The 25,506-nt window shown below is 47.4% G+C and overlaps 16 protein-coding genes across 16 annotated transcripts; 7 read left to right on the top strand and 9 right to left on the bottom strand.

Annotated features, from left to right (window-relative positions):
- Nucleotides 1-106: 106 nt before the first annotated feature.
- KL911_000292 (uncharacterized protein) lies at nt 107-1,795 on the bottom strand (the record flags this gene model as incomplete). The annotated part of the gene is made up of 1 exon (XM_043198042.1): nt 107-1,795. The coding sequence occupies one exon, from the start codon at nt 1,793-1,795 to the stop codon at nt 107-109; it is 1,689 nt and encodes a 562-aa protein (XP_043056985.1).
- Nucleotides 1,796-1,896: 101 nt separating this feature from the next.
- On the bottom strand, nt 1,897-3,147 carry KL911_000291 (uncharacterized protein; the record flags this gene model as incomplete). Its single annotated transcript, XM_043198031.1, has 1 exon — nt 1,897-3,147. One exon carries the CDS (start codon nt 3,145-3,147, stop codon nt 1,897-1,899), a length of 1,251 nt encoding a protein of 416 aa, XP_043056984.1.
- A 44-nt stretch (nt 3,148-3,191) lies between these two features.
- KL911_000290 (uncharacterized protein) lies at nt 3,192-4,517 on the bottom strand (the record flags this gene model as incomplete). The annotated part of the gene is made up of 1 exon (XM_043198020.1): nt 3,192-4,517. The coding sequence occupies one exon, from the start codon at nt 4,515-4,517 to the stop codon at nt 3,192-3,194; it is 1,326 nt and encodes a 441-aa protein (XP_043056983.1).
- Nucleotides 4,518-4,534: 17 nt separating this feature from the next.
- On the bottom strand, nt 4,535-5,422 carry KL911_000289 (uncharacterized protein; the record flags this gene model as incomplete). Its single annotated transcript, XM_043198008.1, has 1 exon — nt 4,535-5,422. The coding sequence occupies one exon, from the start codon at nt 5,420-5,422 to the stop codon at nt 4,535-4,537; it is 888 nt and encodes a 295-aa protein (XP_043056982.1).
- A 424-nt stretch (nt 5,423-5,846) lies between these two features.
- On the top strand, nt 5,847-8,096 carry KL911_000288 (uncharacterized protein; the record flags this gene model as incomplete). The annotated part of the gene is made up of 1 exon (XM_043197997.1): nt 5,847-8,096. The coding sequence occupies one exon, from the start codon at nt 5,847-5,849 to the stop codon at nt 8,094-8,096; it is 2,250 nt and encodes a 749-aa protein (XP_043056981.1).
- Nucleotides 8,097-8,209: 113 nt separating this feature from the next.
- Nucleotides 8,210-9,895, top strand: KL911_000287 (uncharacterized protein; the record flags this gene model as incomplete). The annotated part of the gene is made up of 1 exon (XM_043197986.1): nt 8,210-9,895. The coding sequence occupies one exon, from the start codon at nt 8,210-8,212 to the stop codon at nt 9,893-9,895; it is 1,686 nt and encodes a 561-aa protein (XP_043056980.1).
- Nucleotides 9,896-10,054: 159 nt separating this feature from the next.
- On the top strand, nt 10,055-10,381 carry KL911_000286 (uncharacterized protein; the record flags this gene model as incomplete). The annotated part of the gene is made up of 1 exon (XM_043197975.1): nt 10,055-10,381. One exon carries the CDS (start codon nt 10,055-10,057, stop codon nt 10,379-10,381), a length of 327 nt encoding a protein of 108 aa, XP_043056979.1.
- A 104-nt stretch (nt 10,382-10,485) lies between these two features.
- Nucleotides 10,486-11,079, bottom strand: KL911_000285 (uncharacterized protein; the record flags this gene model as incomplete). The annotated part of the gene is made up of 1 exon (XM_043197964.1): nt 10,486-11,079. One exon carries the CDS (start codon nt 11,077-11,079, stop codon nt 10,486-10,488), a length of 594 nt encoding a protein of 197 aa, XP_043056978.1.
- A 198-nt stretch (nt 11,080-11,277) lies between these two features.
- KL911_000284 (uncharacterized protein) lies at nt 11,278-11,759 on the top strand (the record flags this gene model as incomplete). Its single annotated transcript, XM_043197953.1, has 2 exons — nt 11,278-11,307; nt 11,370-11,759. 2 exons carry the CDS (start codon nt 11,278-11,280, stop codon nt 11,757-11,759), a joined length of 420 nt encoding a protein of 139 aa, XP_043056977.1.
- A 208-nt stretch (nt 11,760-11,967) lies between these two features.
- KL911_000283 (uncharacterized protein) lies at nt 11,968-13,344 on the top strand (the record flags this gene model as incomplete). The annotated part of the gene is made up of 1 exon (XM_043197942.1): nt 11,968-13,344. One exon carries the CDS (start codon nt 11,968-11,970, stop codon nt 13,342-13,344), a length of 1,377 nt encoding a protein of 458 aa, XP_043056976.1.
- Nucleotides 13,345-13,376: 32 nt separating this feature from the next.
- On the bottom strand, nt 13,377-14,507 carry KL911_000282 (uncharacterized protein; the record flags this gene model as incomplete). Its single annotated transcript, XM_043197931.1, has 1 exon — nt 13,377-14,507. The coding sequence occupies one exon, from the start codon at nt 14,505-14,507 to the stop codon at nt 13,377-13,379; it is 1,131 nt and encodes a 376-aa protein (XP_043056975.1).
- A 344-nt stretch (nt 14,508-14,851) lies between these two features.
- On the bottom strand, nt 14,852-15,298 carry KL911_000281 (uncharacterized protein; the record flags this gene model as incomplete). Its single annotated transcript, XM_043197920.1, has 1 exon — nt 14,852-15,298. One exon carries the CDS (start codon nt 15,296-15,298, stop codon nt 14,852-14,854), a length of 447 nt encoding a protein of 148 aa, XP_043056974.1.
- A 173-nt stretch (nt 15,299-15,471) lies between these two features.
- On the bottom strand, nt 15,472-16,377 carry KL911_000280 (uncharacterized protein; the record flags this gene model as incomplete). Its single annotated transcript, XM_043197909.1, has 1 exon — nt 15,472-16,377. The coding sequence occupies one exon, from the start codon at nt 16,375-16,377 to the stop codon at nt 15,472-15,474; it is 906 nt and encodes a 301-aa protein (XP_043056973.1).
- A 99-nt stretch (nt 16,378-16,476) lies between these two features.
- Nucleotides 16,477-16,896, top strand: KL911_000279 (uncharacterized protein; the record flags this gene model as incomplete). Its single annotated transcript, XM_043197897.1, has 1 exon — nt 16,477-16,896. One exon carries the CDS (start codon nt 16,477-16,479, stop codon nt 16,894-16,896), a length of 420 nt encoding a protein of 139 aa, XP_043056972.1.
- A 59-nt stretch (nt 16,897-16,955) lies between these two features.
- Nucleotides 16,956-19,031, top strand: KL911_000278 (uncharacterized protein; the record flags this gene model as incomplete). The annotated part of the gene is made up of 1 exon (XM_043197886.1): nt 16,956-19,031. One exon carries the CDS (start codon nt 16,956-16,958, stop codon nt 19,029-19,031), a length of 2,076 nt encoding a protein of 691 aa, XP_043056971.1.
- Nucleotides 19,032-19,039: 8 nt separating this feature from the next.
- KL911_000277 (uncharacterized protein) lies at nt 19,040-25,474 on the bottom strand (the record flags this gene model as incomplete). The annotated part of the gene is made up of 1 exon (XM_043197875.1): nt 19,040-25,474. One exon carries the CDS (start codon nt 25,472-25,474, stop codon nt 19,040-19,042), a length of 6,435 nt encoding a protein of 2,144 aa, XP_043056970.1.
- Between the last annotated feature and the right edge of the window lie 32 nt (nt 25,475-25,506).

Raw genomic sequence — 25,506 nt, 5'->3', positions numbered from 1 at the left:
TCGATTCTGCTGCTCATGCTGGCCAATCGAAGGATTAAACTGACATTTGCCTGATGTATTAGATATCAGCTATAGAATATGTATAGGAGAGTCTATTCTCAACGAATCAGAAGCTAAATTCCTCGGTGTGGAGGTATACCTCGCGCACGTCGCCCACTCGAGACTGCAATCTGGCAGCTGCATTTCCAACTTGGTCTTTCAAACTCTTCGAACCAGAACAGATAATACAGTTTGTGCTACCAAGCTGAAAAGACTTCATAATGTCAGCCACCACAGGCTTGTAGCTATGGTACTCAAAAATGGACATGGTCATTTTCTCACTCTCACCAGAACAGCAGTAGATGTGAATCTCAAGAGCCCCATTCTTCATCAAGGCCGCATACTCCTCTTTGATGTAATTCAGCTCCTGTTCTATCCAGCACACGTCGGCTGCATGTCTCACGGTCCAGTCCAGTCGGATTGTTTGTAACGGTACAGCCGGCATGCAGATCAACTTCGCATAGGCCATGATAAACGGCAGACTCGATGTGATACCGGATCCGGAGCACAGTATATAGAGATTCGAGAAGCTGCGCACGTCTCGCGCAACACCTCCATAAGGACCATCCACCAGCACATTGAAGTCACGTGGCGATTCTAAAGACTGGTATAGGTGTTTTGTAAACCCGTCGTACGCGCGGATAATCAGTTTGATGCCGTTGGGTGAAGGAATTGCCGAGAACGGATGCATTTCCGCAACTTTCCTATCCAGCGTTCTCAGGAAAATGTGCTGGCCAGGAATAAACTTGATAGGGGTGTCAACAAGAACCTCCATGCATTTTTCGTCGGGCGTACCGATTCTGCGAGCGCTGGCAGTAGCACTTCTCATGAATCTGGTCGGTCTCAAATAACCCTTGACAAACCATCTGTACAACAGCTGAGCGCCCCAAATGACAATAGTAGCCACCATGTACTTGTCGGAGTTCAGAAGGCCATAAACGTGGTAGAACAAGCTGATGTAGAAGCCAATCGCGAGCACCCAGTGCAACGACACAAAAGCTTCGTACCAGAACCGCCGCACGATCTGGAGCGAGCCTATCCATAGCAGTGTCAAAAAGATGATTGGGGGGACTCCTGACACATAGACCGGGGTCGAGTACATTTTTTCGTGCAATCTGGCTGTCCCACCTTCCTTAGCGTTTTGTAGGTAGAAAGGAATGGTGTGGACCCATCCAAAGAACAAGCACAATATGGATGCTGTTTGATGATAACTGTTCAGCTTTTCGTGGGAAATACCCGTTAGGAAGCCGATTATGCTGGTTTTCCCCGACATTATAAATATAAATGGGACGAAGGCCAGCGACATGAAGCCAGCACGAACCCCAAGCGGCGGGGACCCAAAGCCCAAACAGGCACGATAGTAAGGATGTGGAACAAAGCACCAAAGCAAGCTGTAGAGGGTGACAAGCCCAATCAGCAAAAGACTGCCCACAGAGGACGGCAGACCGAAAAGGTGGCAGATCTTTGAAGGTAACCGACGATAGACAATAAACCGGCTGTAAGCAGTCATTTTTTCCATAATCCGTGCAGGCCCCCCTCTCATACGGTCCACATCATAGTTGGAGAAGACATAATGTTTAACTGTGCCTGCAAAAACCAGTCCGGCGAGCAAGTACGTGACGTACTTGCCATATTCTGCCATATCTGCCCAGGGAGTAGCTGCCTGGGACATCTTCTTAAGCATCGAGTAGTGCTCTGTGCCTATATCGGCAATGCAGTGCACGCCATCGTACACCTCCAAATCTCTGGCGACCATTAGGCAGAAGAAAGGGCGTAGAGATGCATTTTATATACTCTGGACGTAATTTGCTCGTTTTACCCAAAAAAAAAAATAGAAGCACAGCCTGAGCAAATTAGTTAAGCGAAAAATGCAACGCTCCAAGGCCCCAGATAATGCCGCAATACAGTGTTTCTGACGGTTCGCGAAGGTGAATCGAACGCCGAGACAGGAATCTCAATGCGATCTGCCTTCAGCATGCACAGCTCGGCGGCTTCGTTGTCTCCTCGCTCAGAGTACATGGTAGCAAGATTTTGGTAGCCGGTTTTGGCAATCTTCGCGCTATTTGCATTGTCCCGTGAGTACAAATCTGCCTGGCATGCTGACTCTTTGGCAAACTCGAGTGCAGGTCCGTGCTGCCCTTTATACCATAGTATCTCGCTGATTTGGAGCTTGACAAGTGGGATCTTGTCTGCGTTAATGTTTTTGGCATCGGGCTGCGCACTCTTTGCTAGCACACCTGACTCATTTTCGAGATTAGTCAGGAGCGACAGCAGCAGCTTGAATGATCTGTTCATGTAGGCCGGCACACGCGTCGAAGCATACAGAACACACAGCTCGATAATTGAGGAAACTAGTTGCGTTGAGCAAGTTTCTGTTGGCGGAACCTCGTCGGGCTCGGGCAAATAAGAGAATTCGTGCTTCTGCATCACTTGAATCGCCTCCTTGAGCAAATTTACGGCCGCATCCACCCGCTTGTTCTCTTTCTCGACGTCTGCTAGATAGCGAAGACCCAGATTTCGGAGCGAGTATGCACCAACCTCTGTCTGTGCTTTTTCCCCATATCTGTCCTGTATTTTGAGCGCATACTGTATGCATTCTACCGCCCGGTCCTGGCTCTTGGAGCCCAGCGTCAAGGCATAGCGAAGAAGAAGATCACTGTAGCTCGTGATGTACGATATGTCTTTTTGTTGTAAATATTTATCGAGCTGCTTATACCCAAGCAACTCGCCTTCTCCTAGCCCATTGGTCTTGCTGACGAGCTTCAGAGCATTGGTGTAGTGCTGGTTGGCCTTTTTTGGATCGTTGATAATCATCTCGTTCGCAAGGCCATTTTTGAACTCGGTGTTAGCCTTAAAGCCGAAGTCCCACGAGATGGTTTCTAGCTCGTTCATGTATAAATTGGTGAGCACAAAAAGCATGGAATTAAAGGCCAGGTTGAGGCCTGCTGCGATTCCGCCCAAATATAGCAGGCGCACAGCGAACGACGGCGAGCCCGAGTTCTTCATCGCTTGGCGGAAATGCCTGATGTTGGCCCCGACGTTCCAGGAGGAAATCGGTCGCCTGGGGCTGACGGCCGCGAAGAGTATTCTGGGACGCGATCTAAACATAGTGGGGTAGAATAAATTGAACACAGCCAAATTATTATATAAAGTTAGAGCATTTTATCCAGCAGGCGCAGAAAGGCAGCTTTCGCTTGTGCCAGCTCGGGCGCCATTTCTGACGACGTGACAAGCACAATGTCGACTCCAGTATCTGCGCCGATAACATTGACACCGAAATAGGGGCCGGTCAGCCCCAAAGGCTGTGCAAAGGTAAGACGCAACAGCTTGACGGGCGAGGTGCTGGCTACAGTGCCAAGGTTGGAGATTTCCATCGTGGTAGTGCGCGGTGATTTCAGCTTGGACTCCAGGTAATCACGAGGACTAATGTGCTTGAGCAGTCCGATCGGCTTCATGCTGGAAGAAAGACCCTGGTTGAGCTGATCTTGCACCGCCGCGGCGAGCGACCAATTACATTCGTCTGCCACCACGCCGTACTCTGCTGCCGGCAACAGCTTTACATTGACCTCAGCCATGAACAGGCCTAGCTCGGGCGGGCCTGGCTTTGCAAACATATATCGCCGTAAATTCACAGGGATTGAGGTGTCTGTGTACTTATTCCCCACGGTTGGCAGCAATGACACATGCATCATCATGGCGAGCAATGCGGTGAGTTTTACGCCGTGATCGCGAGCCAGGGCAACGAGGTGAGTAACCTGTTCTCGAGACAGTTGCACGAGCTCGAACACGTCGTTTGCCACGCCCGGCTGGCGGGCCAGGTCTCTTCGTTCAAACAGATCCATAATCAAGGGGAACTTCGAAAACGGCTGCAGCAGACTTTTGAGCCACCTGGGCGCAAACTCGTGAAACACCACGCGCGCAGCAAAAGCCACAGACGGTCGGTAATCTACGAAAGCCATCTGGTCAGGGTTGGTCGCCGGAAGAACATCGCGTGAATGGTCAAATAGCGGCGCAGCAGCGTCGACGGCATCCTTTTCGGCCAGTGCCTCGGCCAGCGCGTCCCGCAGCAGTATGTGAAAGTTTTTGCCCGAAGTTCCGTCGAACAGCAGGTGTTCATAGTAAAACACTAGCCGGTTTTTGCCCACGAGAATCAGCCTCCACAACGGAGACTGAACGTTGAGACTAAAATAGCGTTTGTTGATGTCAGAAATGAGTTCCAGCATGCCACAATCGTCGCGGACCTCGAGAACCTCGTCCAATGTGTAGCAGTCTAACGGCCTGATCTCGTGATGGCCCTCGTTCGCGAACACTTGTAGCGACAGCTGTGAATATTGCAGCACGAGTTTGCGCAGCGCCCTCCACAACAGCTCCCGCGAGAGGTCCACTGAGTACAGACCCGCGACCTGACAGCACGAGTAGCAGCCAGCCGCGTTACGTAGACGATACAGGTCTTCTAGATACGAGATTGGACGAGACATAGAAAATTATAATTTATTCAAGGCATTTTTAGACCGTGCAGACCGTTGTATTTCACAGGCTGCGGCTCGGTCCAGTTTTGTAAAACTGAATCATCAGTAATTTTATAAACCTCAACACCGAGCGGTCTACAGCACTCAGTCATGTCCACACCCGCGCCGTCCTCAGACTCACCCCAGTCCCATTGCGACAGATCGCCGCCGGGACAGGTCGACAGAGCACAGAGCAGATCAGTCTCTGCGAAAAATTCAAAGTAGTCACCTTTCTTCGCAGGACAGGTCTCCATGAAATACTGGTCGTGCTCATTTAGCCCGGTGAGCTGGAACACATTCAGCACGTCGTGGACGTCAAATTCTGTCAATCCGTACGGCAGAACCGCACGCGTTAGATTGGAATGGCAGTGGAAGTCATTATCTTCCCCCGATAATAGCTTATCGACGTATGGGTCGCAGCGGGTTCCAAGCAGATCGTGGCATCTTCCACCCCACTCATCCTGACCATACGCAATTGAGTCGCCCGTGATGGTGCAAAGCGGTCTCAAGTATGGCAGATTGGACCACAGACGGTCGTACACTGAAACGTGCGCAGATTGCAACTGTCTGGTACGAGAGGCCCACAGTCTCTCTCTTGGATTATTTGCATTCCATATGTTGAGGTCACCCACCTGCGGGCCCTCCAAGGCGACGATCCGGCAGATGTGTCCCTTGGGAACTTTCCAAGCACGGCCCGAGCGAACAGGGACAGTCACTTTTTCAATAAGCTCGCGCTTGCCAGCCTCGTGAGTGGCGGCAATCGCATTGTACAGCTCTCTGTTGGCATATAGCGGAGAGTCCTTGCTGGTAGGAAGATACGCAGCTTTTGGCTTGGGCAAGTTTCGTGTGGTCTTCTCAGGAGCTTGCGACGACATATGGAGTCGGAGAATGTATTCCGACGTCGACTTAGAGTCAGCAAATGGCAGACACCTGACACCCAATCCACTCCTGAAACCGACACCGGGCACACTCCTCTTGGTTTTAGGTAAACCTCTGCGCAGGCTTGTGAGCAGTGCCTTAGACTGGTTCTACGTGCTTTGGGAGGTGGGGCTTTAAACGTTCTGTGAAACATAACAACTTCCCCGATTTGGTCAGCTGCGACCCAACAATCAATTAGAGATCTGACCCACGTTCCTCCCCAATTCCTATTTCTTACGTCAGCAAAGATATCTGCTCCCAATCACCTCTATCCACCGAACCGCGCAGTTTTCACATGCTGTTGATAGATCTCCCCGTGCCGTTTGTTGGATATGGCAGGGGTGCACTTATAAGAAGACCGTTATCTTTTTTCACCCGCCAATGATAGATTTTTTCAAGACCGAGGATATGGTCCTCTACGCTACTTATGCTTTTCTTGGTGCAGCTCTTGCGAGTGCACTGCTCTGCATCTCCAGCAAGAAGTTCAGAGTTGTGATTCAGTTTTGCTATCTCTGCTTTGTCAAACCGTTCACCCCATCGTCGAAAACCGCCAAGAGCACAGGTGCCCAACAGCAGGCGCTCGAGTCGTTCTACCAGGCCCAGGCTAAGATCTACGACCTGACCAGGTCAACGCTTCTGCAAGGCAGAGAGACCTCCCTGAAGCTGGCAGCTAGCCACCTTTCAAAAACCTCAGATCTCGTGTGGATCGACGTAGGTGGTGGCACAGGCTACAACGTGGAGCACATGGACTCCGTTCTGCCGTTAAGAAAACACTTCAAAGCAATCTACGTGGTTGACCTGTCGCCTTCCTTGCTTGAAGTTGCACAACAGCGATTCGATGCCAAGGGCTGGAAAAACGTCCACTGTGTCCATGCCGACGCGTGCAACTTCTCTGTTGCCAACCTGCCTGCTGACTTGATCACCTTCTCCTACTCTTTGTCAATGATCCCAACTTTCCATTGTGCCGTGGACCATGTTGTTTCCATGCTGCACAAGAACGGAGTTGTTTGTTGTGTGGATTTTGGAGTCCAAACGATTGCCACCTCGCTAGCCAGAGTCAACACCCTTGGAGGAATGACGAACAGACACAACCCGTGGATATTCCGCACGTTTTGGCGTACGTGGTTTGAGGCCGACCGGGTGTTTTTGGACCCGGCGAGAAGAGATTATCTTGAGTACAAATTTGGAACACTCAAGTCGCTCAACCTGTACAACAAGAAACTGGGAAATATCCCATATTACATCTGGCTTGGCTGCGATAAAGACTGCTCGCCAGCCCTGCTGCACAGGATCAATGCGCTAGCCACCGAGTCCCCATACCTGGCTCCCCAAGATGAGTCGGTGGAGATTGCCAGAAGTAAGGGCCACGAGGCGGCTCTTGACTCGCAGGCCAAAAATCTACCTTATCCGTCCATCTATTACCAGAAAGACGCCTATCGGGTCTACTTCGATGAACTACGACCAGAGTATAAGCAATTCAACGACCAGTACATTTACGCGTTCACATGGGAGGACCCAAGAGAAGATGCCAGGATCCTCAAGCTCTCGTCCAAAGACACTGTTCTAGCGATCACTTCGGCAGGCGACAATATTCTGGCGTATGCTTCTCTGCCTGACCCGCCTCGGCGTATCCATGGAGTTGATCTTAACCCATGTCAGGGCCATTTGATGGAGCTGAAGCTGGCAGCTTTCAAGTCTTTGAAAAGGGAGGAAATTTGGAAGATGTTTGGGCTGGGTAAGATCGAGGGCTTCCGTGAGCTGCTAGTCACCAAAATGGCACCCCATATGTCTTCGAATGCGTTCCAGTACTGGTACGCCAACGGCGAGAAGACGTTCTGCGTGAACGGCCGCGGCCTGTACGACACGGGGTTCTCGAAATGGGCTCTGCGAATGGCCCGCTACGTGTTCAAGATCTGTGGCGTAACCTCCGACGTGGATGATCTGTGTGCGGCAAAAACTATCGAGGAGCAAAAACGCATCTGGGACGAGAATATCAAGCCGACGCTGTTCAACCCAATCGTCTCGAAGCTGCTGATTGGAAATCCGGTTTTTCTTTGGAAAGCGCTTGGCGTTCCGGCAAACCAGGCTGCCATGATGGGCCCGTCTGTGGTAAAATACGTGATCGATACGCTGGACCCTGTGGTTTCCCGCTCGCTCATCTCCAGCGACAACTATTTCTACTACCTGGCTCTCATGGGCAGATACTCAGAACAGAACTGTCCAGACTACCTCACTGGGTCTGCATACATAAAATTCTCGGCCAAAGGCTCAGCGTTGGATAACATCCGTCTTCACACAGACTACTTGAACGACGTCTTCGCTAGACTGACTAAGGAGTCCCTGACGGTAGCTGTGATCATGGATCACATGGACTGGTTCGACCCGACAGGAACAGAAGCAGAGGAGGAGATTGCAGCACTGGACCAGGCTCTGGCACCCGGCGGCCGTGTCCTGCTCCGTTCTGCCTCCGCGCAGCCATGGTACATAAAAAATTTCGAGAGGAGGGGCTACATCTGCGAAGCTGCTGCCGTACGCGAGTCGGGAAAGAGCATCGACAGAATTAACATGTACGCATCCACGTGGTTGTGCATTAAACCGGCCAGGCGGCACATGAGCACGATCAGGATCTGAAAACAAATAGACGCAATAGCTTAAATTATTTGCACGTGGTGAGTCCGTTTTTTCTTCCGAAAATCGAGCCGTAAATAGCATAAATACGGGGATCTGGCCATGCGTGCTCTTTAATGAAGTTTGCCACTGTCTCTGCGTGTCTCTCGCTTATCCCCGCCAGCTTTGCTGCAAACTCTGTCTTCATCGGCAACGACGAGTATATCAACTACGGACTGTCCGGCTATGGTATTGTCCCCGGCGACGCTATTGATAAATACAAGGACACTATCTCGTTTGGGTCGTCTATCTCTCTGCACAAGCCATCGTTGTCGGTGTCCAATGGTGTGTACACCTTTGTCACGTACAATCTGCCAGACAGAGGCTGGAACACCAATGGCACGCTAAACTATGCTCCTAGAATCCACAAGTACGGCGTCACATTCACTCCGAAGAATAGCTCCTCCTCTGCCAACCTCGTCTGGAACTACCAGGACACCATACTGCTGAAAGACTTCAACGGGCAGCTCATGACGGGACTCGACTGCAACACCACCGTATACCAGAACGGACACATGTTGCCGGCTACCCAATTTGTTGGAGACGGTTTTGGTGGCGGATTGAACACAAACTCCACTACTACACGGGTCTGCTTAGACCCCGAAGCTCTGCGAATTGTGAAAAACGACATTTCCAACGGCTTCTGGATCACCGATGAGTACGGTCCCGGTATTTTTAGATTCGATTCCAACGGCAACCTGATCGACTACACCCTCCCGCCAGATGCCATAGTTCCCTTTAGAAACGGCACCATGTCCTTCAGTGCCAATTCACCTCCGTTGTACGAGGACTACGACACTGGAGACCCAGACTCCGGCCGTGCCAACAACCAGGGCTTCGAAGGGGCTACACTGTCACCTGACGGGAAGCACCTGTACGCCTTGCTCCAGTCTGCTGCCATGCAAGAGGGTGGCTCGCACAAGTACACGAACGAGTACGTGCGGATGGTCAAGTACGACGTTTCTGGCTCATCACCAGTGCTGGAAGCAGAGTATGTGCTAAGATTGCCTACCTACGAGGACCCCGAAAAAGATGCTGCAAAGAATCCTAGAGTTGCTGCGCAGTCTGAGCTCGTGTACGTGAGCGACGAAATATTTATGGTTCTGGCTAGAGACAGTGGACGCGGAAGAGCACAGGACAACACCACGTCACTCTACAGACATGCTGACCTGTATTCCATTGCCAATGCAACCAACATTGCCGGCAAGTACGACAAAAAGGGCGATAAGATCGCTTCAAATAAAGGGAAGCTGGAAGACGGAATTACAACCGCTACTTACTACTCGTTCCTTGATTACAACAACCAGACCGAGCTGAGCAAGTTCGGACTGCACAACGGCGGCAAAGACGACTCCATGCTGCTAAATGAGAAGTGGGAAGGAATCACTCTCATCCCGGTCGAGTGCACTACCGACGAATATTTCCTGCTGACCGTTTCCGACGACGATTTTATCACGCAGAACGGTTTCATGAATTTTGGAAGATTTCTGTACTCTGATGCGTCCGGGGCCAATCTTGATAACCAGGCCCTCATGTTCCACGTCAAGTTGCCAGCTCTCACCCACGAAAACACTTGCACTTCCCTGAGCTCGCTGAATTCCACAGATGCAGCTACCTCCTGTACGCCGCAGTCCTTGTTCCAAACCCGCACAACGACAGCATACAGGTCTACATCTGTGGCAGTTTCTGTAGCAAGCGACGAAGGAAGCGGCCTGAGAACAAGTGTGTTCGGCCTGCTACCGCTCGTGCTTGCCCTTCTGTAGTATACATCTATATAGCAGCTACCAAAAATATTTTAGATTAGGGCACGAGGGTTGCAACTTCAGTCACATGACCCGTAATATTATAGGAAAATTATTCCAATTTTTTTTCACCAAGGAAATAGTCTGCCCTCAGTGCTTAAATCGATTATTCCAACCAAAATGTCCACCGAATCTGCCCTTTCATACGCTGCCATCATCCTGGCTGACTCGGATGTCGAAATCAACCCTGAAAACCTTTTGAAATTGACCTCTGGTGCCAACATCGAGATCGACAACATCTGGGCTTCCATCTACGCCAAGGCTCTGGATGGCCAGGACTTGAAGTCTCTCTTGACCAACTTCAACATCAGCGCCGCTCCTGCCGCTGCTGCTGCTCCAGGCGCTGCTGCTGGTGGTGCTGCTGAGGCCGCTGCCGAAGAGGAGAAGGAGGCCTCTGCTGCTGAGGAGGAGGAAGACGACGACATGGGATTCGGTTTGTTTGACTAAGTATAGATAATAAACTGATAAGTGTTGAACAGAGAGTAAAGATTGTATGGGGATTCTTGTTGTCTACACGAATTACAATGTAATACAATACTTCTTCAATTAACCTATTTCTTCTTCTCAGCCTCAGCCTCAGCCTTGTCCTTGGCTCTCTTCTCTTTGATACCCTTGTATTTCTTCTCGGATCTAGCCAATCTCAAAGTTCTGAATGCGGTCTGCTCAGGCACAACAACAGCTCTTGGTTCGGTCTCAGCAGCAGGTTGCTCAACAGGGAAAGTAGCACCGATAGAAACTTGCTCACCAGAAGGCTTGGTGTTCTTGTCAAAGATGATCAAGGAGTCCTTGTATTTCTGAAGTCTGGCGACGTTGGTCTCGAAAATCTCGGTGGATCTGTTCACTCTTCTGTGGTCAACGGAAATTCCAATGGTTCTGGCGTATTTAGGAGTCAATCCAACGGCCTTCAGCTCAGCAAGAGAGAATCCTTTCCCGGCTCTGACTTTTCTGTTGTATCTGATGGTTGGGCATCTCACAGCTGGTCTAAGAGAGTCGATTGGCTTTGGGGCCAACTTAGCGGCCTTGGCAGCTCTGGCTTGTCTTCTTGACACCTTCTTGCCGGCCTGGTCCAAGTGGACTCTGACTCTCTCCTGCCAGTGCTTTCTGAAGTGGTTCTTAAGGATTGGGAGGTTCTTTGCGATAGCCATTTGTGATTAACCTTAAGATTAATTTTTGCTTCACAGGAAAATTTTCAATTTTTCAAGAATTCGCACCGGCACGAACGATCAGGATGAAAAAAAGCAGTCACAATCTTCAGAAAACACAAAAACCCGTGTAAGGGTGCCTAAAATTTTTCACACACAAAAGCTAGCGAAATAATTAGTTATCCATCCAACATTATCACCATGTCTACCCAGCCTACCAAGTCCGTTCAGGTAAGTTAAACAAGACTCCATATGTGATCTTGCTAATATTATAGACCTTTGGTAAGAAGAAGAACGCAACTGCTGTGGCCCACGTCAAAGCCGGAAAGGGTTTGATCAAGGTCAACGGTGTTCCAATCACCCTTGTGGAACCAGAAATCCTCAGACACAAAGTTTACGAGCCTCTGCTTATCGTCGGTCTTGACAAGTTTGCTGGCTTGGACATCAGAATCAAGGTTACCGGTGGTGGTCACGTTTCCCAAGTTTACGCTATCAGACAGGCCATTGCTAAAGGTTTGATTGCCTACACAGCCAAGTACGTCGACGAGTCAAGCAAGAACGAGCTGAAGAAGATTTTCACCTCTTACGACAGAACCCTGTTGATTGCTGACGCTAGAAGAATGGAGCCAAAGAAGTTCGGTGGTCGTGGTGCTAGAGCCAGATTCCAGAAATCCTACCGTTAATCGGGTATATGTGGTAATAAAGAAGAAACTAGAGAATTGTAGAAACGGAAGTCAGTAACTGTAGATCTGCTCTAACTTAAGTGACACACCCCCACCTTTTTATTTTGTCCTCTACTATTCTTTTTCCTGTCACCTTAATTAATTATCTTTCATATTATTTATTTCATCTTTTATTATGTCGTACGCCCTTTCTCCTTCCCACAGACAGATGGTCGAAGGCCACTTAAAGGATGTTGATCCTGAAGTCGCCTCTATAATCCAGGACGAGATCGAGAGACAGAGACACTCTATTGTGCTGATTGCCTCTGAGAACTTTACTTCTACCGCTGTTTTCGACGCCTTGGGATCTCCAATGAGTAATAAGTACTCAGAGGGTTACCCAGGTGCCAGATACTACGGAGGAAACGAGCATATCGACAGAATGGAGCTCTTGTGCCAGGCCAGAGCTTTGAAGGCTTTCAATCTGGATGCAGACAAATGGGGTGTTAATGTGCAGGCTCTTTCTGGCTCGCCAGCCAATTTGCAAGTCTACCAGGCTATCATGAAGCCTCACGAGAGACTGATGGGATTGGACCTGCCTCATGGAGGCCATCTATCCCACGGCTATCAAACCGACACCAGAAAGATTTCTGCTGTTTCCACCTACTTTGAGACTATGCCATACAGAGTCAACTTGGACACCGGAATCATCGACTACGACATGTTGGAGAAGACCGCTGTTTTGTACAGACCTAAAGTTCTGGTTGCAGGAACATCTGCCTATTGTAGATTGATTGACTACAAGAGAATGAGAGAGATTGCTGACAAGGTTGGAGCCTACCTGGTTGTGGACATGGCGCACATATCTGGTCTGATTGCTGCTGGTGTGATTCCATCGCCTTTTGAGTACGCTGACATTGTGACCACCACCACCCACAAGTCTTTGAGAGGACCTAGGGGTGCCATGATCTTCTTCAGAAAGGGTGTCAGATCGGTCAACCCTAAAACCGGTAAGGAGATCTACTACGACCTTGAGAACCCTATCAATTTCTCGGTCTTCCCTGGCCACCAGGGGGGTCCTCACAACCATACCATCTCTGCTTTGGCCACTGCGTTGAAACAGGCTGCTACCCCAGAATACAAGGAGTACCAGTTGCAGGTTCTGAAGAATGCCAAGACTCTAGAGACCGAGTTCAAAAGACTCGGCTACAAGCTTGTTTCTGACGGAACCGATTCGCACATGGTTTTGGTCAATCTGAGAGACAAGGGCATTGACGGAGCCAGAATCGAGTCTGTTTGTGAGCAGATCAACATCGCCTTAAACAAGAATTCCATCCCAGGCGACAAGTCTGCATTGGTTCCAGGCGGTGTCAGAATCGGTGCCCCAGCCATGACCAGCAGAGGTCTTTCTGAGGAGGACTTTGTCAAGATCGTTGGTTACATCGACAGAGCCATCAAGATTGCCAAAAACGTGCAAAGCAGTCTTCCTATCGAGGCCAACAAGCTGAAAGACTTCAAGGCCAAGATCGGCCAAGGTTCGGAAGAGCTGGCCGCTCTGAAGCAGGAGATTTCTGACTGGGCTGGCCAGTTCCCGTTGTCTGTTTAATAATGATAGAAAAATAAATTTTATAAAGATTTCTATTTAGATTCTCTAAGTGCCTTAGCAATGGCTTCAAAACACTCGTCTAGTTCCTGTCTCCGCTCGCCAACAGCACTGACACCCATGTGGCCCACTCTGAAATACTTATCTTTGTAATCTTTATAGATTCCAGTAGCCAGAGTGAAGCCGTAATCTCTAACTTTGCTGAGGAAGATAGGTCCATCGACACCGTCTGGATAGTAGGCAGTGGTGAGCCCGTGCGCAGCCACGTCGCGCGAAACCGTCACCAGTTTGACGCCCAGATTCTCCAAGTTGTTCTTGAACTTGGTAGAAGCCTCGGCATGGGCTCTGATTCTTTCTTCCAGCGATGGAGCCAAAACTTCCTTCAGAGCAACATTGTACGCATGGACCAGTTGGACGGCCGGGGTCGCAAAATAAGCAGGGCTACCATTCTCGAAGGCGCGCATGACGGGCAGCCACCGCGGAATCGACGCATAATACGAAGCCGGCTTATGGGCCAAAGCCTTGTCCAGGGCACGCTTGGATGCGTACGAGATGGATAGACCAGACGGACAGCCCAACGCTTTCTGCGAACCGGTGAGAACAAAGTCAATTCCCCAGGCGTCGAACTCCAGTTCCTCACATGCAGTGGCGCAAACAGCGTCCACCACAATCAGGGTATCCGGTGACACCTTCTTGACCAGGGCAGCAATCTCCTTGACATCCGACAAAACCCCCGAAGACGTGTCTGTCTGTGTGACAGTGATCATGCCGTAAGACTTGGCTTTCAACTTAGCCTCTATAGCCGGCAATTTAACCGCGTCGCCAAAAATCTCCGCACCGACAATGTCGACGTTATCCGTGTAAACCTGTAACGCCTCGGCAAAATGCTCTGAAAAGAAGCCCGTAGACACCACCAGCACCGCCTCTGAGCGTGAGAGAAGATTGGCTCCAACGAGCTCCCAACCGAGTGTACCCGATCCAGACAGAACAAAAGGCTGGGTCTCGGGGTCAGTGGACTTGAACACCTTTCTAGTGTTCTTGAGGGCTTCCTGGAACACTTTGGTGAACTCAGGCGAGCTGTGCGACTGCGACGGAGTAGACATGGCGTTCAAGACGGCATCGCTGAACTCAACAGGGCCAGGAATGAAAGTAAGCTTACGGGACATGATTTAAGGTGGAGAGAATTTTTACCCCGGGTTTGATTTAAATAAGATTTGGTGCAGTCGATCGTCGAGTCGACAACATGCCACGCAAAAAAAACCTAGCCAAACAATTTTAGCGTGAAGGCCACGGACCGCGACCAGAGTGTGATATTGACCCTCGAGACAGAGATGATCACGGACACGGACCTGAACACCATCGCCATCACGTTTGGCATCATCGCAATGGTGCTGATTCTGTGGTACTCGCTGATCGAAAACAACGTGAAGGCCACGGGAAAAGAAGAGTAAATTACGCAATGTTCGCATTACTGGTCCATTACAACTATAAACTCGTCGACATGGTGGTTTCATAGCTGCTCACCGAAAAACCCACTCAACAGCTCCTTGCTCTTTTCATAGTTATCTAGCGCATTCTTAAATGCGGCCTGAATACAATCGATCCAATCGTTTACTGTGCTGGCCTTAGTCGCTGGCTCATAGTCGTCCAAATTGATCTTGTTGCCGTAGTTCTGAATTCTCTCGCACTCCTGTTGCACTATATGTAATCCCAGAGCTGCGGCTGAACCTTTCAAATAGTGGCCCAGCGACGCAAGACGTTTGAGATCGTCCTCGGACGGATCCTGTTTTTGAATAAGGGCCTCAATTTCCTTGAAAATGCCCGACGCCTGATCCACAAACGTTTGAACCAACGAAAGGGCAAAGCCTTCCTCGTCTTCGTCCATGAGCAAAAGTTCCTGGAAAATCGTCCAGTTGATCAACTCAGAACTTTCGAGTGTTTCCTGAGTAACGGACATTATGCACTACCTGCCACTATGTTTGCGAACTGAAATGCCGATCCTATGTTAGCCACGGTGTCTAGTAAATATGACGATGATATTGCTTCAAAACCAAAAAAAGAATAGAACGGCGCGACGATCGGCGCACGGCTCCTGTCAAGACAATATTTGTGTAAGTCGCTATATAGAGTCTATTGCAGCAGCTCATACAAATCGCCCAGCTTGTCGGCAAAGTATGTGGGCTGCTCATCTTTGCTAAGCTGACCCAGCGTCTCAACGGTCTCAATTCCCGTCAGCACAAGCAGCGTGGCCAGTCCCCCGTCTCTACCGAATTTCATGTCGGTGTTCAGTCTATCACCGACCATCACTGTTCTGCTCTTGTCTAGCTTGTGCGCCTTGTCAATGGCATCCATCATGCCCTTGCTTGGCTTTCCACAGCTGGTAATTGGCTGTCTTCCGCTGGCACACACCACCGACTCAACGCACGAGCCTGCTCCCGGAAGCTTCATGCCTTTCGAGGGATAGGTTGAGTCAATGTTTGTAGCAATAAATGGAACTTTTGGGTCCTTGAGGTACTGCATGGTAACAGCAAGCTTGTAGTAATTGAGCTTGGTATCGAGCCCAACAACCACCGCTCCAACGTCAGAGTCGATCTTGTAAATCATCGACTCTGGATCGTTCATGTCTAAAAGACCGTCATATCTAGGGTCAACACCACCTAAGGACTCGTAGCCGAACAGCTTGAGCTCGTCAACAATACCAGATCCTCCCAGGACCCAGACCTTCTTGTCTTTCGGCAGTTGCAAGATACTGTCCACGTAGACTGCCGTTGCGTAAGAGCTGCCAAAAATCTCATCAGTGGTGGCAACAATGCCAAACTTCTCGAATTTCTTGACGTAGTCGGCTCTGGATTTGGACGAGTTGTTGGTCACAAAGATCACCTTCTTACCCTTGGAACGAAGGAGGTCCAATGTTTCCGCGATGTTTGGGAGCAAATGGTCACCGAGCCACAGCACGCCGTCACAGTCAAAAAGGAACGTGTCGTACTTGGCCAGTAGGTCTTCGACTTGTGATTTGGATGCGATCTTTATAGACATGCCGGGTGATAGAAAAGCGAAAGATTTAAGATATATGGGTCGATCGACGCACAGCGTCCTTACAATAATTATTTGTCCCCTATTAATTATTTCCCCTCAATGGCTACCCAAGATCTTCCTCCAGTTGGAGGCTACGAGAAGATCCAATGGAAGAGAAACCTGCCTTCAAGGGGATTTAGGCCTCTTGTCTGGTTTGGACTACTGGTTGCTACAACATCATATGGCTTCTACAAGGTCGTCCAGGGAAACAGGGAGAACGTGGAGCTGAAAAGAGAAAAAATATGGTCTCGTATCCATCTGTTGCCTCTTTTGCAAGCTGAGCAGGACAGAGACATAGTCCGCAGAACCATCGCATACTACAACAGAGAGGCAGAGATCATGAAGGACGTCCCCTGGTGGGAAGTGAAATCTACCTACTCCAACAAGAAGGACTTCCACCCTCCACATTCAGTCCTCGTTGGCAAACAGCTTGACAAAGACTCGTCGATTTTCAATCAAACCACCAAGGACAGAAAATAATTGGCTCGTCTCTATTTATTTATATATTTATTTGCAATATTTATTTACATTATTTTGTGATGCCGTCCTTAATACCAATACTTATATTACTGTGTTCCAGGACTTTGGAGGCATTTTACGGCATAATATCCGACTGTGACGAGGTGTTCAATTATTGGGAACCCTTGAATCTGATTACGAGGCTTTTTGGCAAGCAAACCTGGGAGTACTCGCCTGAATATGCGATCAGGTCGTACGCTTATCTGCTGCCGTTCACCGTGTTTAACAAGCCGCTCAGGATTCTGGCAACATTGGTACCAAGCGTGCAGATTCCACCTTATTTACAATTTTATCTTGTGAGGCTCTCCATTGCTCTTTTAACAGCGTCCGCGGAGATACATCTGGCCAACACTTTAGCGTACATTTCGCCTGATCTGTCCAACTGGTTTCTGGTCTTACAAGCAGTCAATCCGGGTATGTCCCATGCTTCCATAAGTCTTCTTCCCAGCTCGTTCAGCATGATTTTGATGCTTCTATCCACCGCCTCCATAGTCAACTACCTGAAATATGACAGGTTTATTCTGAAAATTCAGAACAGCATTAATGAAAAGCTGCGATCTTTGGTCAAGGCAAAGACCTCAGACTACGACGAAAGTCTTAAGCTACTCAATCATATGTACACGGAATCCATTGTCGCCAGAAAGAAGCATTTCACTATGGCCATTCTTTCTGCCGTAATTGGCGGTCTTCTAGGATGGCCCTTTTCCCTGGCACTAACCATTCCTTTCGGCCTCTACGTCGGAGTCACACTGGTTTCAAGAAAGTCTTACTCCCAGTTACTCACATTTGGTGGACTAGGGTTTGCGGCAGTATTATTCATCTCTATTGCCATCCTACAAATCGATTCTTTATTTTACAGAGAAACAAGTTTTGTGCCATTGAACATCGTGCTGTACAATGTGCTATACTCGGACGAAAAAACGGGACCCAATATATTTGGAACTGAGCCATTGATTTACTACATTCACAATCTCCTGCTCAACTTCAATATTGTGGTGCCTTTGGCTGTTCTGGGAATTCTGTCTCCAGTCGCATTTGAGAGATTCAACCTGAAGCAGATAAAAACAGTTCAGGCCCCAATCCTTCTTTGGTGTGCAATTTTCTTTTTCCAGCCTCACAAAGAGGAACGCTTCCTATACCCAATCTATCCTTTGATCACATTGTCCGCCTCATTTTTCATTTCACAAATTACCCAAATATTTGGCAAGACGTGCTTCTTCGCTAGAGTCTACACATTTTTGTGCAGACTGGCCGTGTTCATGACCATTTTCACTGTCTCAGTCTTGCGAATTGTTTCCCTGGTGTCAAACTATAGCTCACCCTTAGCGGTTTTCCGACGCCTGCCTACATCAAGCACCAATGTCACTGAAAATGTCTGCATTGGCAGAGAATGGTATCACTACCCTTCCTCATTCTTCTTGCATTCTAACCAGCGGCTGAGATTTGTTGAAAGTGGTTTTAGGGGTATGCTTCCAGGAGACTTTATAGAGCCATCTTCCAATTCTTGGACTGCCCTGTTTAATTCTACATCGACAAAGCCCCAGGGATTCAACAATGAAAATCGATACAATCCAGATTTGGTTATTCCATTCAGCCAGTGCGATTACTATGTTGACCTAGATATGCCTGTAAATCCAGATGTCGGCGAGGTTCAAGTGTTTGACAAGGCCAATGCATTGGGGGATTGGGAGATTCTTGTATGTGAAAAATTCCTCGACACGGAAAATAGCTATGGTGTCGACAAGATCCTTTATGTCCCAACTAAGGAGATTAACCTTTTGAGTGAATGGTTGGAGTCCTTGTACACGATAGTGCAAGATAATCCTCACGTACAAAACCTTTTGTCGTGGGTAAAAAAGAGATATAAGCTCATCAACGGCTTACTGGGACCCAAATACGAAGCTTTCAAAAGGCACCCATACGTACAGAAAGTTTTAAATCACCAGCATGTCGTCTTTTTACAATTGCTAGCAGGGCAACTCAAGCGTTCAATTATCAGAAAAGCCTCAAATATTCAGATACCACAGCCGGCAGTCAACTTTCTCATCGAAGGACAGCTCCGATACCACCAACTGTGTTTGGGAAAGCACAAGTAATTCATCTACTAACCAAAAGTTTTCAACTGGATGTGTGAGAACTCCTCTAATACCGTTTCTGTTTCAGTTTCTGGGGCGCTTGCTAGCTTCACCAATCTTTCGAGTTTGTGTTTTTGATCTCCGGAACACGAACCAACAAATGTTTTGAAGTGTGCTGGTGAGTGTTGAATGAGGTCGAGAAGTTTGTGGTGGAGGTAGTTTTCGTACTTTTGTGAAGTGAAGTCATCAAACCAAAGAATGATTGGAATGCAAATCTTGAGGCATCCCTCGATTTTCTCCGACGAGACAGATCTAGTCAGTACAATTAATATCTCGAGGACCAGTCTTGGCTCTTTCAGCTTCGATTGGTACACCTGATCCACAAGCTGAGGAATTAGTTTTTCCAGGATGAGACCCGTCTTCTCGTTATTTTTAATCAGCGTTTTGATCGTTTGTATAGAGATTGTATTCAAGCTGCTTTCTTCGGAAAGCAAGCCATTAATGATAAATTCTGAAACTTTGGCTGCTTCTTCCTCTGTCAAATGCAATTCATCGGATGTAGTGACTATGATGAAAACCGTGAGAATCGAGTTTTTGTTAGTGACGTTCAAATGTTTCTTGATTGAATGGAAGAAACGAGACGTGCCAGAGTTTCTAGAGTCGACATGTGCGATGCTCGAAATAATCTTTTTGAGCGTGGGCAGCAGAATTGCGATGATCTCTGAGTTATTCAGCTCATAAATAAGGGTGAATGCGAAGAGGAAACAAGTGTACAAATCCAGTTGGATCACTTCAGGAAGATATGCAATCATATTCAACGACAGGTCAAACGCTTTTTTCAAAACGATTAGGTCGTGACTCTCAACTACTCTGAGAGGAGTCCTTCCCAACTCCCTGTCTCTGATAAATGGAAGAATCTGGATTATTGCCAGCATGTTAATTCTGAGCAGCTCAAACAGTTTGTCCACATCACTATGGAGCTCTTCCGGGCTCTTGGAGCTCGATGAGGTCATAAAATAAGACTCAAATACTCCAGAGGCCAACTCCAGTAGTTTTATCTTGAAAGAGGGATCCGAAATCAAAACAAGCCTGTCTAGCAGGTCAATAAACTCGACAAAAATAGAATCATCAAAAGCCAATTGCAACCCCGATTTGAGTTTCAAAATTCCTGCCAAAGCGTCCAGAACCCGGAAATCATATGGCGTTACAGTCTGTTTTGTCTTGGATGAGACTTTGATCAAATGCTCAATGCATTGGCCAAAAAGAACCAAGAAAAAGTTAGATCCGTCATCGCGCAAGAACTCGTTCAGATGCGTAGAGTTTTCGTTTGCAATCACACCAATGACCTCAACAAAGTCCACCCAACACTGTTCATACGTATTGATATCCACGTCGTCGGCATTGGTGACCAAGAACTGACTGCCGTATTTCATCATCGCAAAATCGCGAAGGGAATATAACCAGAGAGGTGTAAGAATGTTGATGTATTTGTCCACCAGCTGGCTCGTGTCTGGGTTGCCGCCAGAATGCACCTTGATTCTCGACCAGGCTTGTAAAATGTACACCAACAGCTTATTTTGAGACTTGGTGGTTAGAACAGAGACCTCACCAATCTTTAAATTTTTAGGCACTCCATTAGACGTCTCGTTGCCGGATCCCTTTGCGCGTGCAAACTCTTCTAGAGATGTGGTCAAAACGTTGACGATACGGTGCATACGACTCACCTGGCCAATATTACTACTCAACAGCTTGGAGGCCAAAACAATAGCCGTACAAGCGAGTCCGATGTTAGAGTCTCTGCTGAATGCTGGAACAATTGCCGTCGTGATTTGAGCGGACTGCTGTCCAAGAAGAGAGACCTCTGGATATACTGGGTCGCTCATGTTGCCAAAAATGTCAATGATATGCCCTATGAGTTCTAAGGAGGAGATTCGAAGTTGAATCAGGCTCGAGGTTGAGCAAATAAATGCAATCTCAACAAGCTCAGATATCTTGGTAGAGATATACTTCTGCAGTCTGGAGTCATTTCTTGCGCCTGAGACAACGACGGTGAGCAGTTGAAGAATGTATTTTTTGAATTTCCACTTTGTTGTCTCATTTTCGAGCACCATCGACTGGACCATAGTGGCATGCGCAAGAGCCGGTTTCGACTCGTTTCTCGAGGAGTCAATAGTCTCTTCATGCTTGACAGACGGCTCCTCTTCAGAACGAGCAAACGTTTCACCCTCATCCTCGATCTCTAAGTCCAAATGCTCAGGCTTTACCGTGGAAGCAGGAACAGGAGTGCTTGATTTTGACTTGGGCTTCGACTTGACAGGAACAGGCTTTCTAAATCTCATAGGATTGAAAAGGGCACCAGAATGGTTGATTCTCTTTCTATAAGTGGAGAGCAACGGCTCATAGAGCACATGTTTGTTCACGTTGAAAAGCTTAACAAGTTTTTCAAACCACTGCACCTTTTCTGCAACCGACGAAAACTTCAAAAGATTATCAAACACCTCTTTGACTGTGGAGCTATCAGCATACTCCAGAGAGATCCACAAGAACTGTTCCATCTCGGAATCAATGCTATTTCCTAGCTTCAATAACTGATTGTAAGACTCTAAAGCGAGCCTCCAGTTGATATCACTAGTTGTGACAGGGTATATCTCCATCGACTCCTCACTAGCAATGTAATGTCCATCAGAGACACCCACTTTGATGTTGTTGATGATCGTAAACTTCACGAGCTTGAGGTACGCTTCCATAGAGATCAGTGATTTATCGAAAATCAACAGTTCCTCCAATGCCTTAAGCAGCTCTCTCGAAATTGCCTCCAACTCCTTCTTTTCAAGGTTGATCAGCCCGAATAGAATATTCTTGAGTTTTTGCTTCTGGGAAATCTCCCAAAGTCCAATGGTCGGGCCTGAGCTGTTGATCACCACACGAGCCAATCTTGCCAACAGGACAACAGAGTTTTGCCCTGTATGGTAATTCAGGTTTGAGGACACAGTGACAGGTGAGTTAAATCCAAACTCGTCAGAGTTCAGCACGTTCTCCATTGCCACAAGTACATTTGTCAGCAAAGGCCCAATGAGTTCAATCTGCCGCTGACTGGAAATAACAGTTGTCAGTGAGTCTAATGCAGATGCATGGACCAGGGGATGCGGATCCAACATCAAGGTCAAAAGTACGCTGAAGATGTTTGAAATGTTCATAAGATTGGAGTATTCCGAGATCTTAGACAGCGTGAGCGAGTCAAACGAGCGTGAATTGGGTTCTGCATTTTCCACAATTGACTTGATGAAAATAGCAATCTGGTCTGACAGCATATTCTCCTTTGATGCGGCCAACGAACAAATAAGGCCTATCGCGTCCGAGTTCAGTTCTGCGAGTCCAGCAGCTTCGGAATATTCAGCGTAAATCCTTTTCATGAGATCAATTACCATTACGCTTACCGAATTGGAAAGCTCCATCGTGGAACGGGAACCTGTCTGCTCGAGAGTTTCACTGTGGTTTCGCATATAACTGACGATGCTATGGATAGAGACGCAGATATTTTGCACTGCAATGATGGACGCACGTCCCGATGTAGGGAACAAAACTTCTTGCATGTTCTCCAGAATCGAAATTTGCACCCTGCTAGATAGAAAACCAAACGACAGAGCCAGAATTTCCACAGAAATATCTACGAGCATCGTATCGAGGTCAGGAGGTGACAACGAGAAGTCAGTGTACCCAAAAGATGTAGAGCCCTGATATAGATACATCAGATAATCGTTCAGGAATGACGACCGGTTGATACCATCAGTGTCGAACACCGTCAGCGGTGCCAGATGACTCTTGATTCTATTTGACTCAACTGTGTACAGAGATTGAAGTGGTAGCTCGTCAATTGTTTTGATATCATTTGATGGTTTTTGTTTTCGCAGTGTGGTTGACTTGATTAATAACTCATCAACCTTGAACGTGTTGAATTTCTTGGTCTTGAAGCCTGACTTGCACACAATCTCCACTACATCCAGCAAAAGGTTGGAGTTCGAGTCAGATTTGGGCAGGAATGGTTGGAGCTTAATGAGATTTTGATAAACACGAAGCTTATGGAGCTTGATGGTTCTCTCAAGTATTGGTGGCACAGTCAAGTTTGAAACCTGCATTTTCAAGTTTGAGATAAACACAAAACTCTTATTAACGATCTGGTTGAGTGACAAGGCAATTTCGGGTGTCAGCAAGCTTGACTTTGATGAGTTCTCAACGGAAGATCTAGTTGACGACAAATAGTTGATATAGCTCGAAAGACATACCAATGACTGGTTTTTGATTTCCACCAGCTTCATTATCTCACTCAAATTCGTAATCTTGGTGAGTCCATCAACAGTTGACGTCTGAACAAAGTCCGAAGGCATGGAATGGGTGAGAAGGTTTTTCCAGATTGTAATAAATTGCGAGCTTTCCAAAAGGAAGAAATTACTCCCCGAGCTGCCATCCTTCTCGGTCGCGTAATTGAAAAGGCCCATGAGGATGATCCAACTGACAAGCTGTTTCTCGTAATTGACGTTCGAAACGTAGCTTCCCGAACCTGATCCAAAAAGATTACCCATAATGACGGTTGAGTTGAATTTTTTCAGGAAGTTGGTGGAGATGGAAAATACTTGAAGAACAAAATCGGCATTGATATGCTCTTTTGGGCAAGTAGAGAGGATTGAGGCAATCAGGAATGCAAGTCCGTGCATTTCGTTGAACAAGAAGTTCATGTCTCCTTTACCCTCGTCAAATGAGGCTAAGAGAGTGGACAGTGATTCATTCAATATATCGAAAGAAAGTTCAGGTTTGATGGAGATAAGCCTGGTGATAGAGTCCACTGCAACAACTCTGATCTTGAAACTTTTATGTTTGCAAAGTTCAAACAATGTACTGCATAGCTGTGATGCGAACGAGTCCACTGAATCTGAAATACCATCCTGCTGAGAAAGAACGTACTCATCAAGCTGATCAATTAGCAACTGAGATAGTTTGAGCAGCGACAGCACGTAATATTGATTATCGGCATCGTGGTCTGGGGCAGGGACGGTTTCAATCAGGGAGGGAAATTTCACCACCTTGATCTCAGATGTACTTCCGTACATAATTTTCGAAAGAACGATGAGTCTATTAATATCCGAGTCCACCTCTCTAAGGAAAAAGCAGTAAAGAGTCTCAATTTGGTTCAGGATCTCTATTGGATTTTCGAAAGCATCGGTGACTTTGAAACATTTATCGTCTTTTGAGAGTTTCAGCTGATTAGTGGCCATGCCTTTGCCAAATATGTGATAGTAAATAATATTCAAGGTATCGAGGAATTTGAGGCTCATGTAATTGATACCGTTTTTGTAACCAATGCGAACGGTATTCGTGGTGTAGTATAAATTCATTTTCGACATCAACTGAACTATGGCTTCAATAAGGCCAGTGCGGATCTCTTCAGTATGAGATTCTTTTGTATAATGAACAACCAGGTAATTTAGAGTGTACTCGAAGCATTTTTCCTCCTCACCGAGATTCACACCGAAAACGATGATATTGAAGACGAGCAGATCAGCTATGTTTTTGGATATCACAACCCGAAGCTTATGATCTTCAGTGGACAGGGCGGTGATTAAATCGTTCAAATAAGACGTAATCGACGTGAGGTAGCTGGTGACGGATGGAGTGTTTTTCTTGCCTATGATCGAGAGTACATATCTGTCCGATTTTAACAAGTGGACCAAGATGTTGTAAGTATACGACACACTGAGCAAAGGGTAAATGTATTTATGAGATGAGTTCTTCTGTGTCAGATATTTGGTAAGCTTCAAAAGTCTTCCCAATAGCTTATCGTCCAAGGTATTGGAGCTGTTGTCGTTACTTAAGACGATATCCAAGGTCAGCACCATATCTGTGAAATAGTTTGCCTTGAAGATCCCGGATTCGATTGCGGTATTGTAGTTATCATGACATTTGGTGAGGTATTTATAAATGGTGGTCAGTAGCAGGCCTTTGTACGAATTAAGGAATCCGCCGAATTGCGCAAATGTAATTTGTAAAAAAGCCAATGCCATGTGTTTTAGCGAAGAGTACCACGACTTGATTGAAAGCTTTTTGACGTCTGCTAATAAATAAACCATTTTATTAGTAACATCAATTAATTTGATGTTGAACTTCTCGTGTGCCTTCTTCAGCATCTGTGACAACACCAGGGTGTACGTCTTCGCCAAAAGCGTGTTTACCCGCGCAGACAGACTGTGAGCTTCAGGAACATCACTGAATGTGGTAGTGAAGTGGTCGATCAACAGATCCAGCTGTTCGATCGCAAACGTCAAACTCGAGCTGTCCAGATCTTCGGACTCCAAATGTGTATGTAGATTGGTCAAATACGTTGCAATGTCAGCCTGAACGGCACGACCAGACTCTTTGTCGTTGTTTTTCAACAAAGCTGGCTGCAATTGGGTGAAAGCAAACTTGTCCATAATCTGATCGTCAACCTTACGTGTAACAAGAA

Source organism: Ogataea haglerorum, assembly GCF_019207285.1.
Source record: "Ogataea haglerorum isolate 81-453-3 chromosome Unknown 81-453-3_NODE_1_length_915391_cov_96.871712, whole genome shotgun sequence".
NCBI classification, from domain to species: Eukaryota; Fungi; Ascomycota; class Pichiomycetes; order Pichiales; family Pichiaceae; genus Ogataea; species Ogataea haglerorum.
Note: the sequence above shows the minus strand (reverse complement) of the source record. Positions and strands in the feature narration are given on the sequence as shown.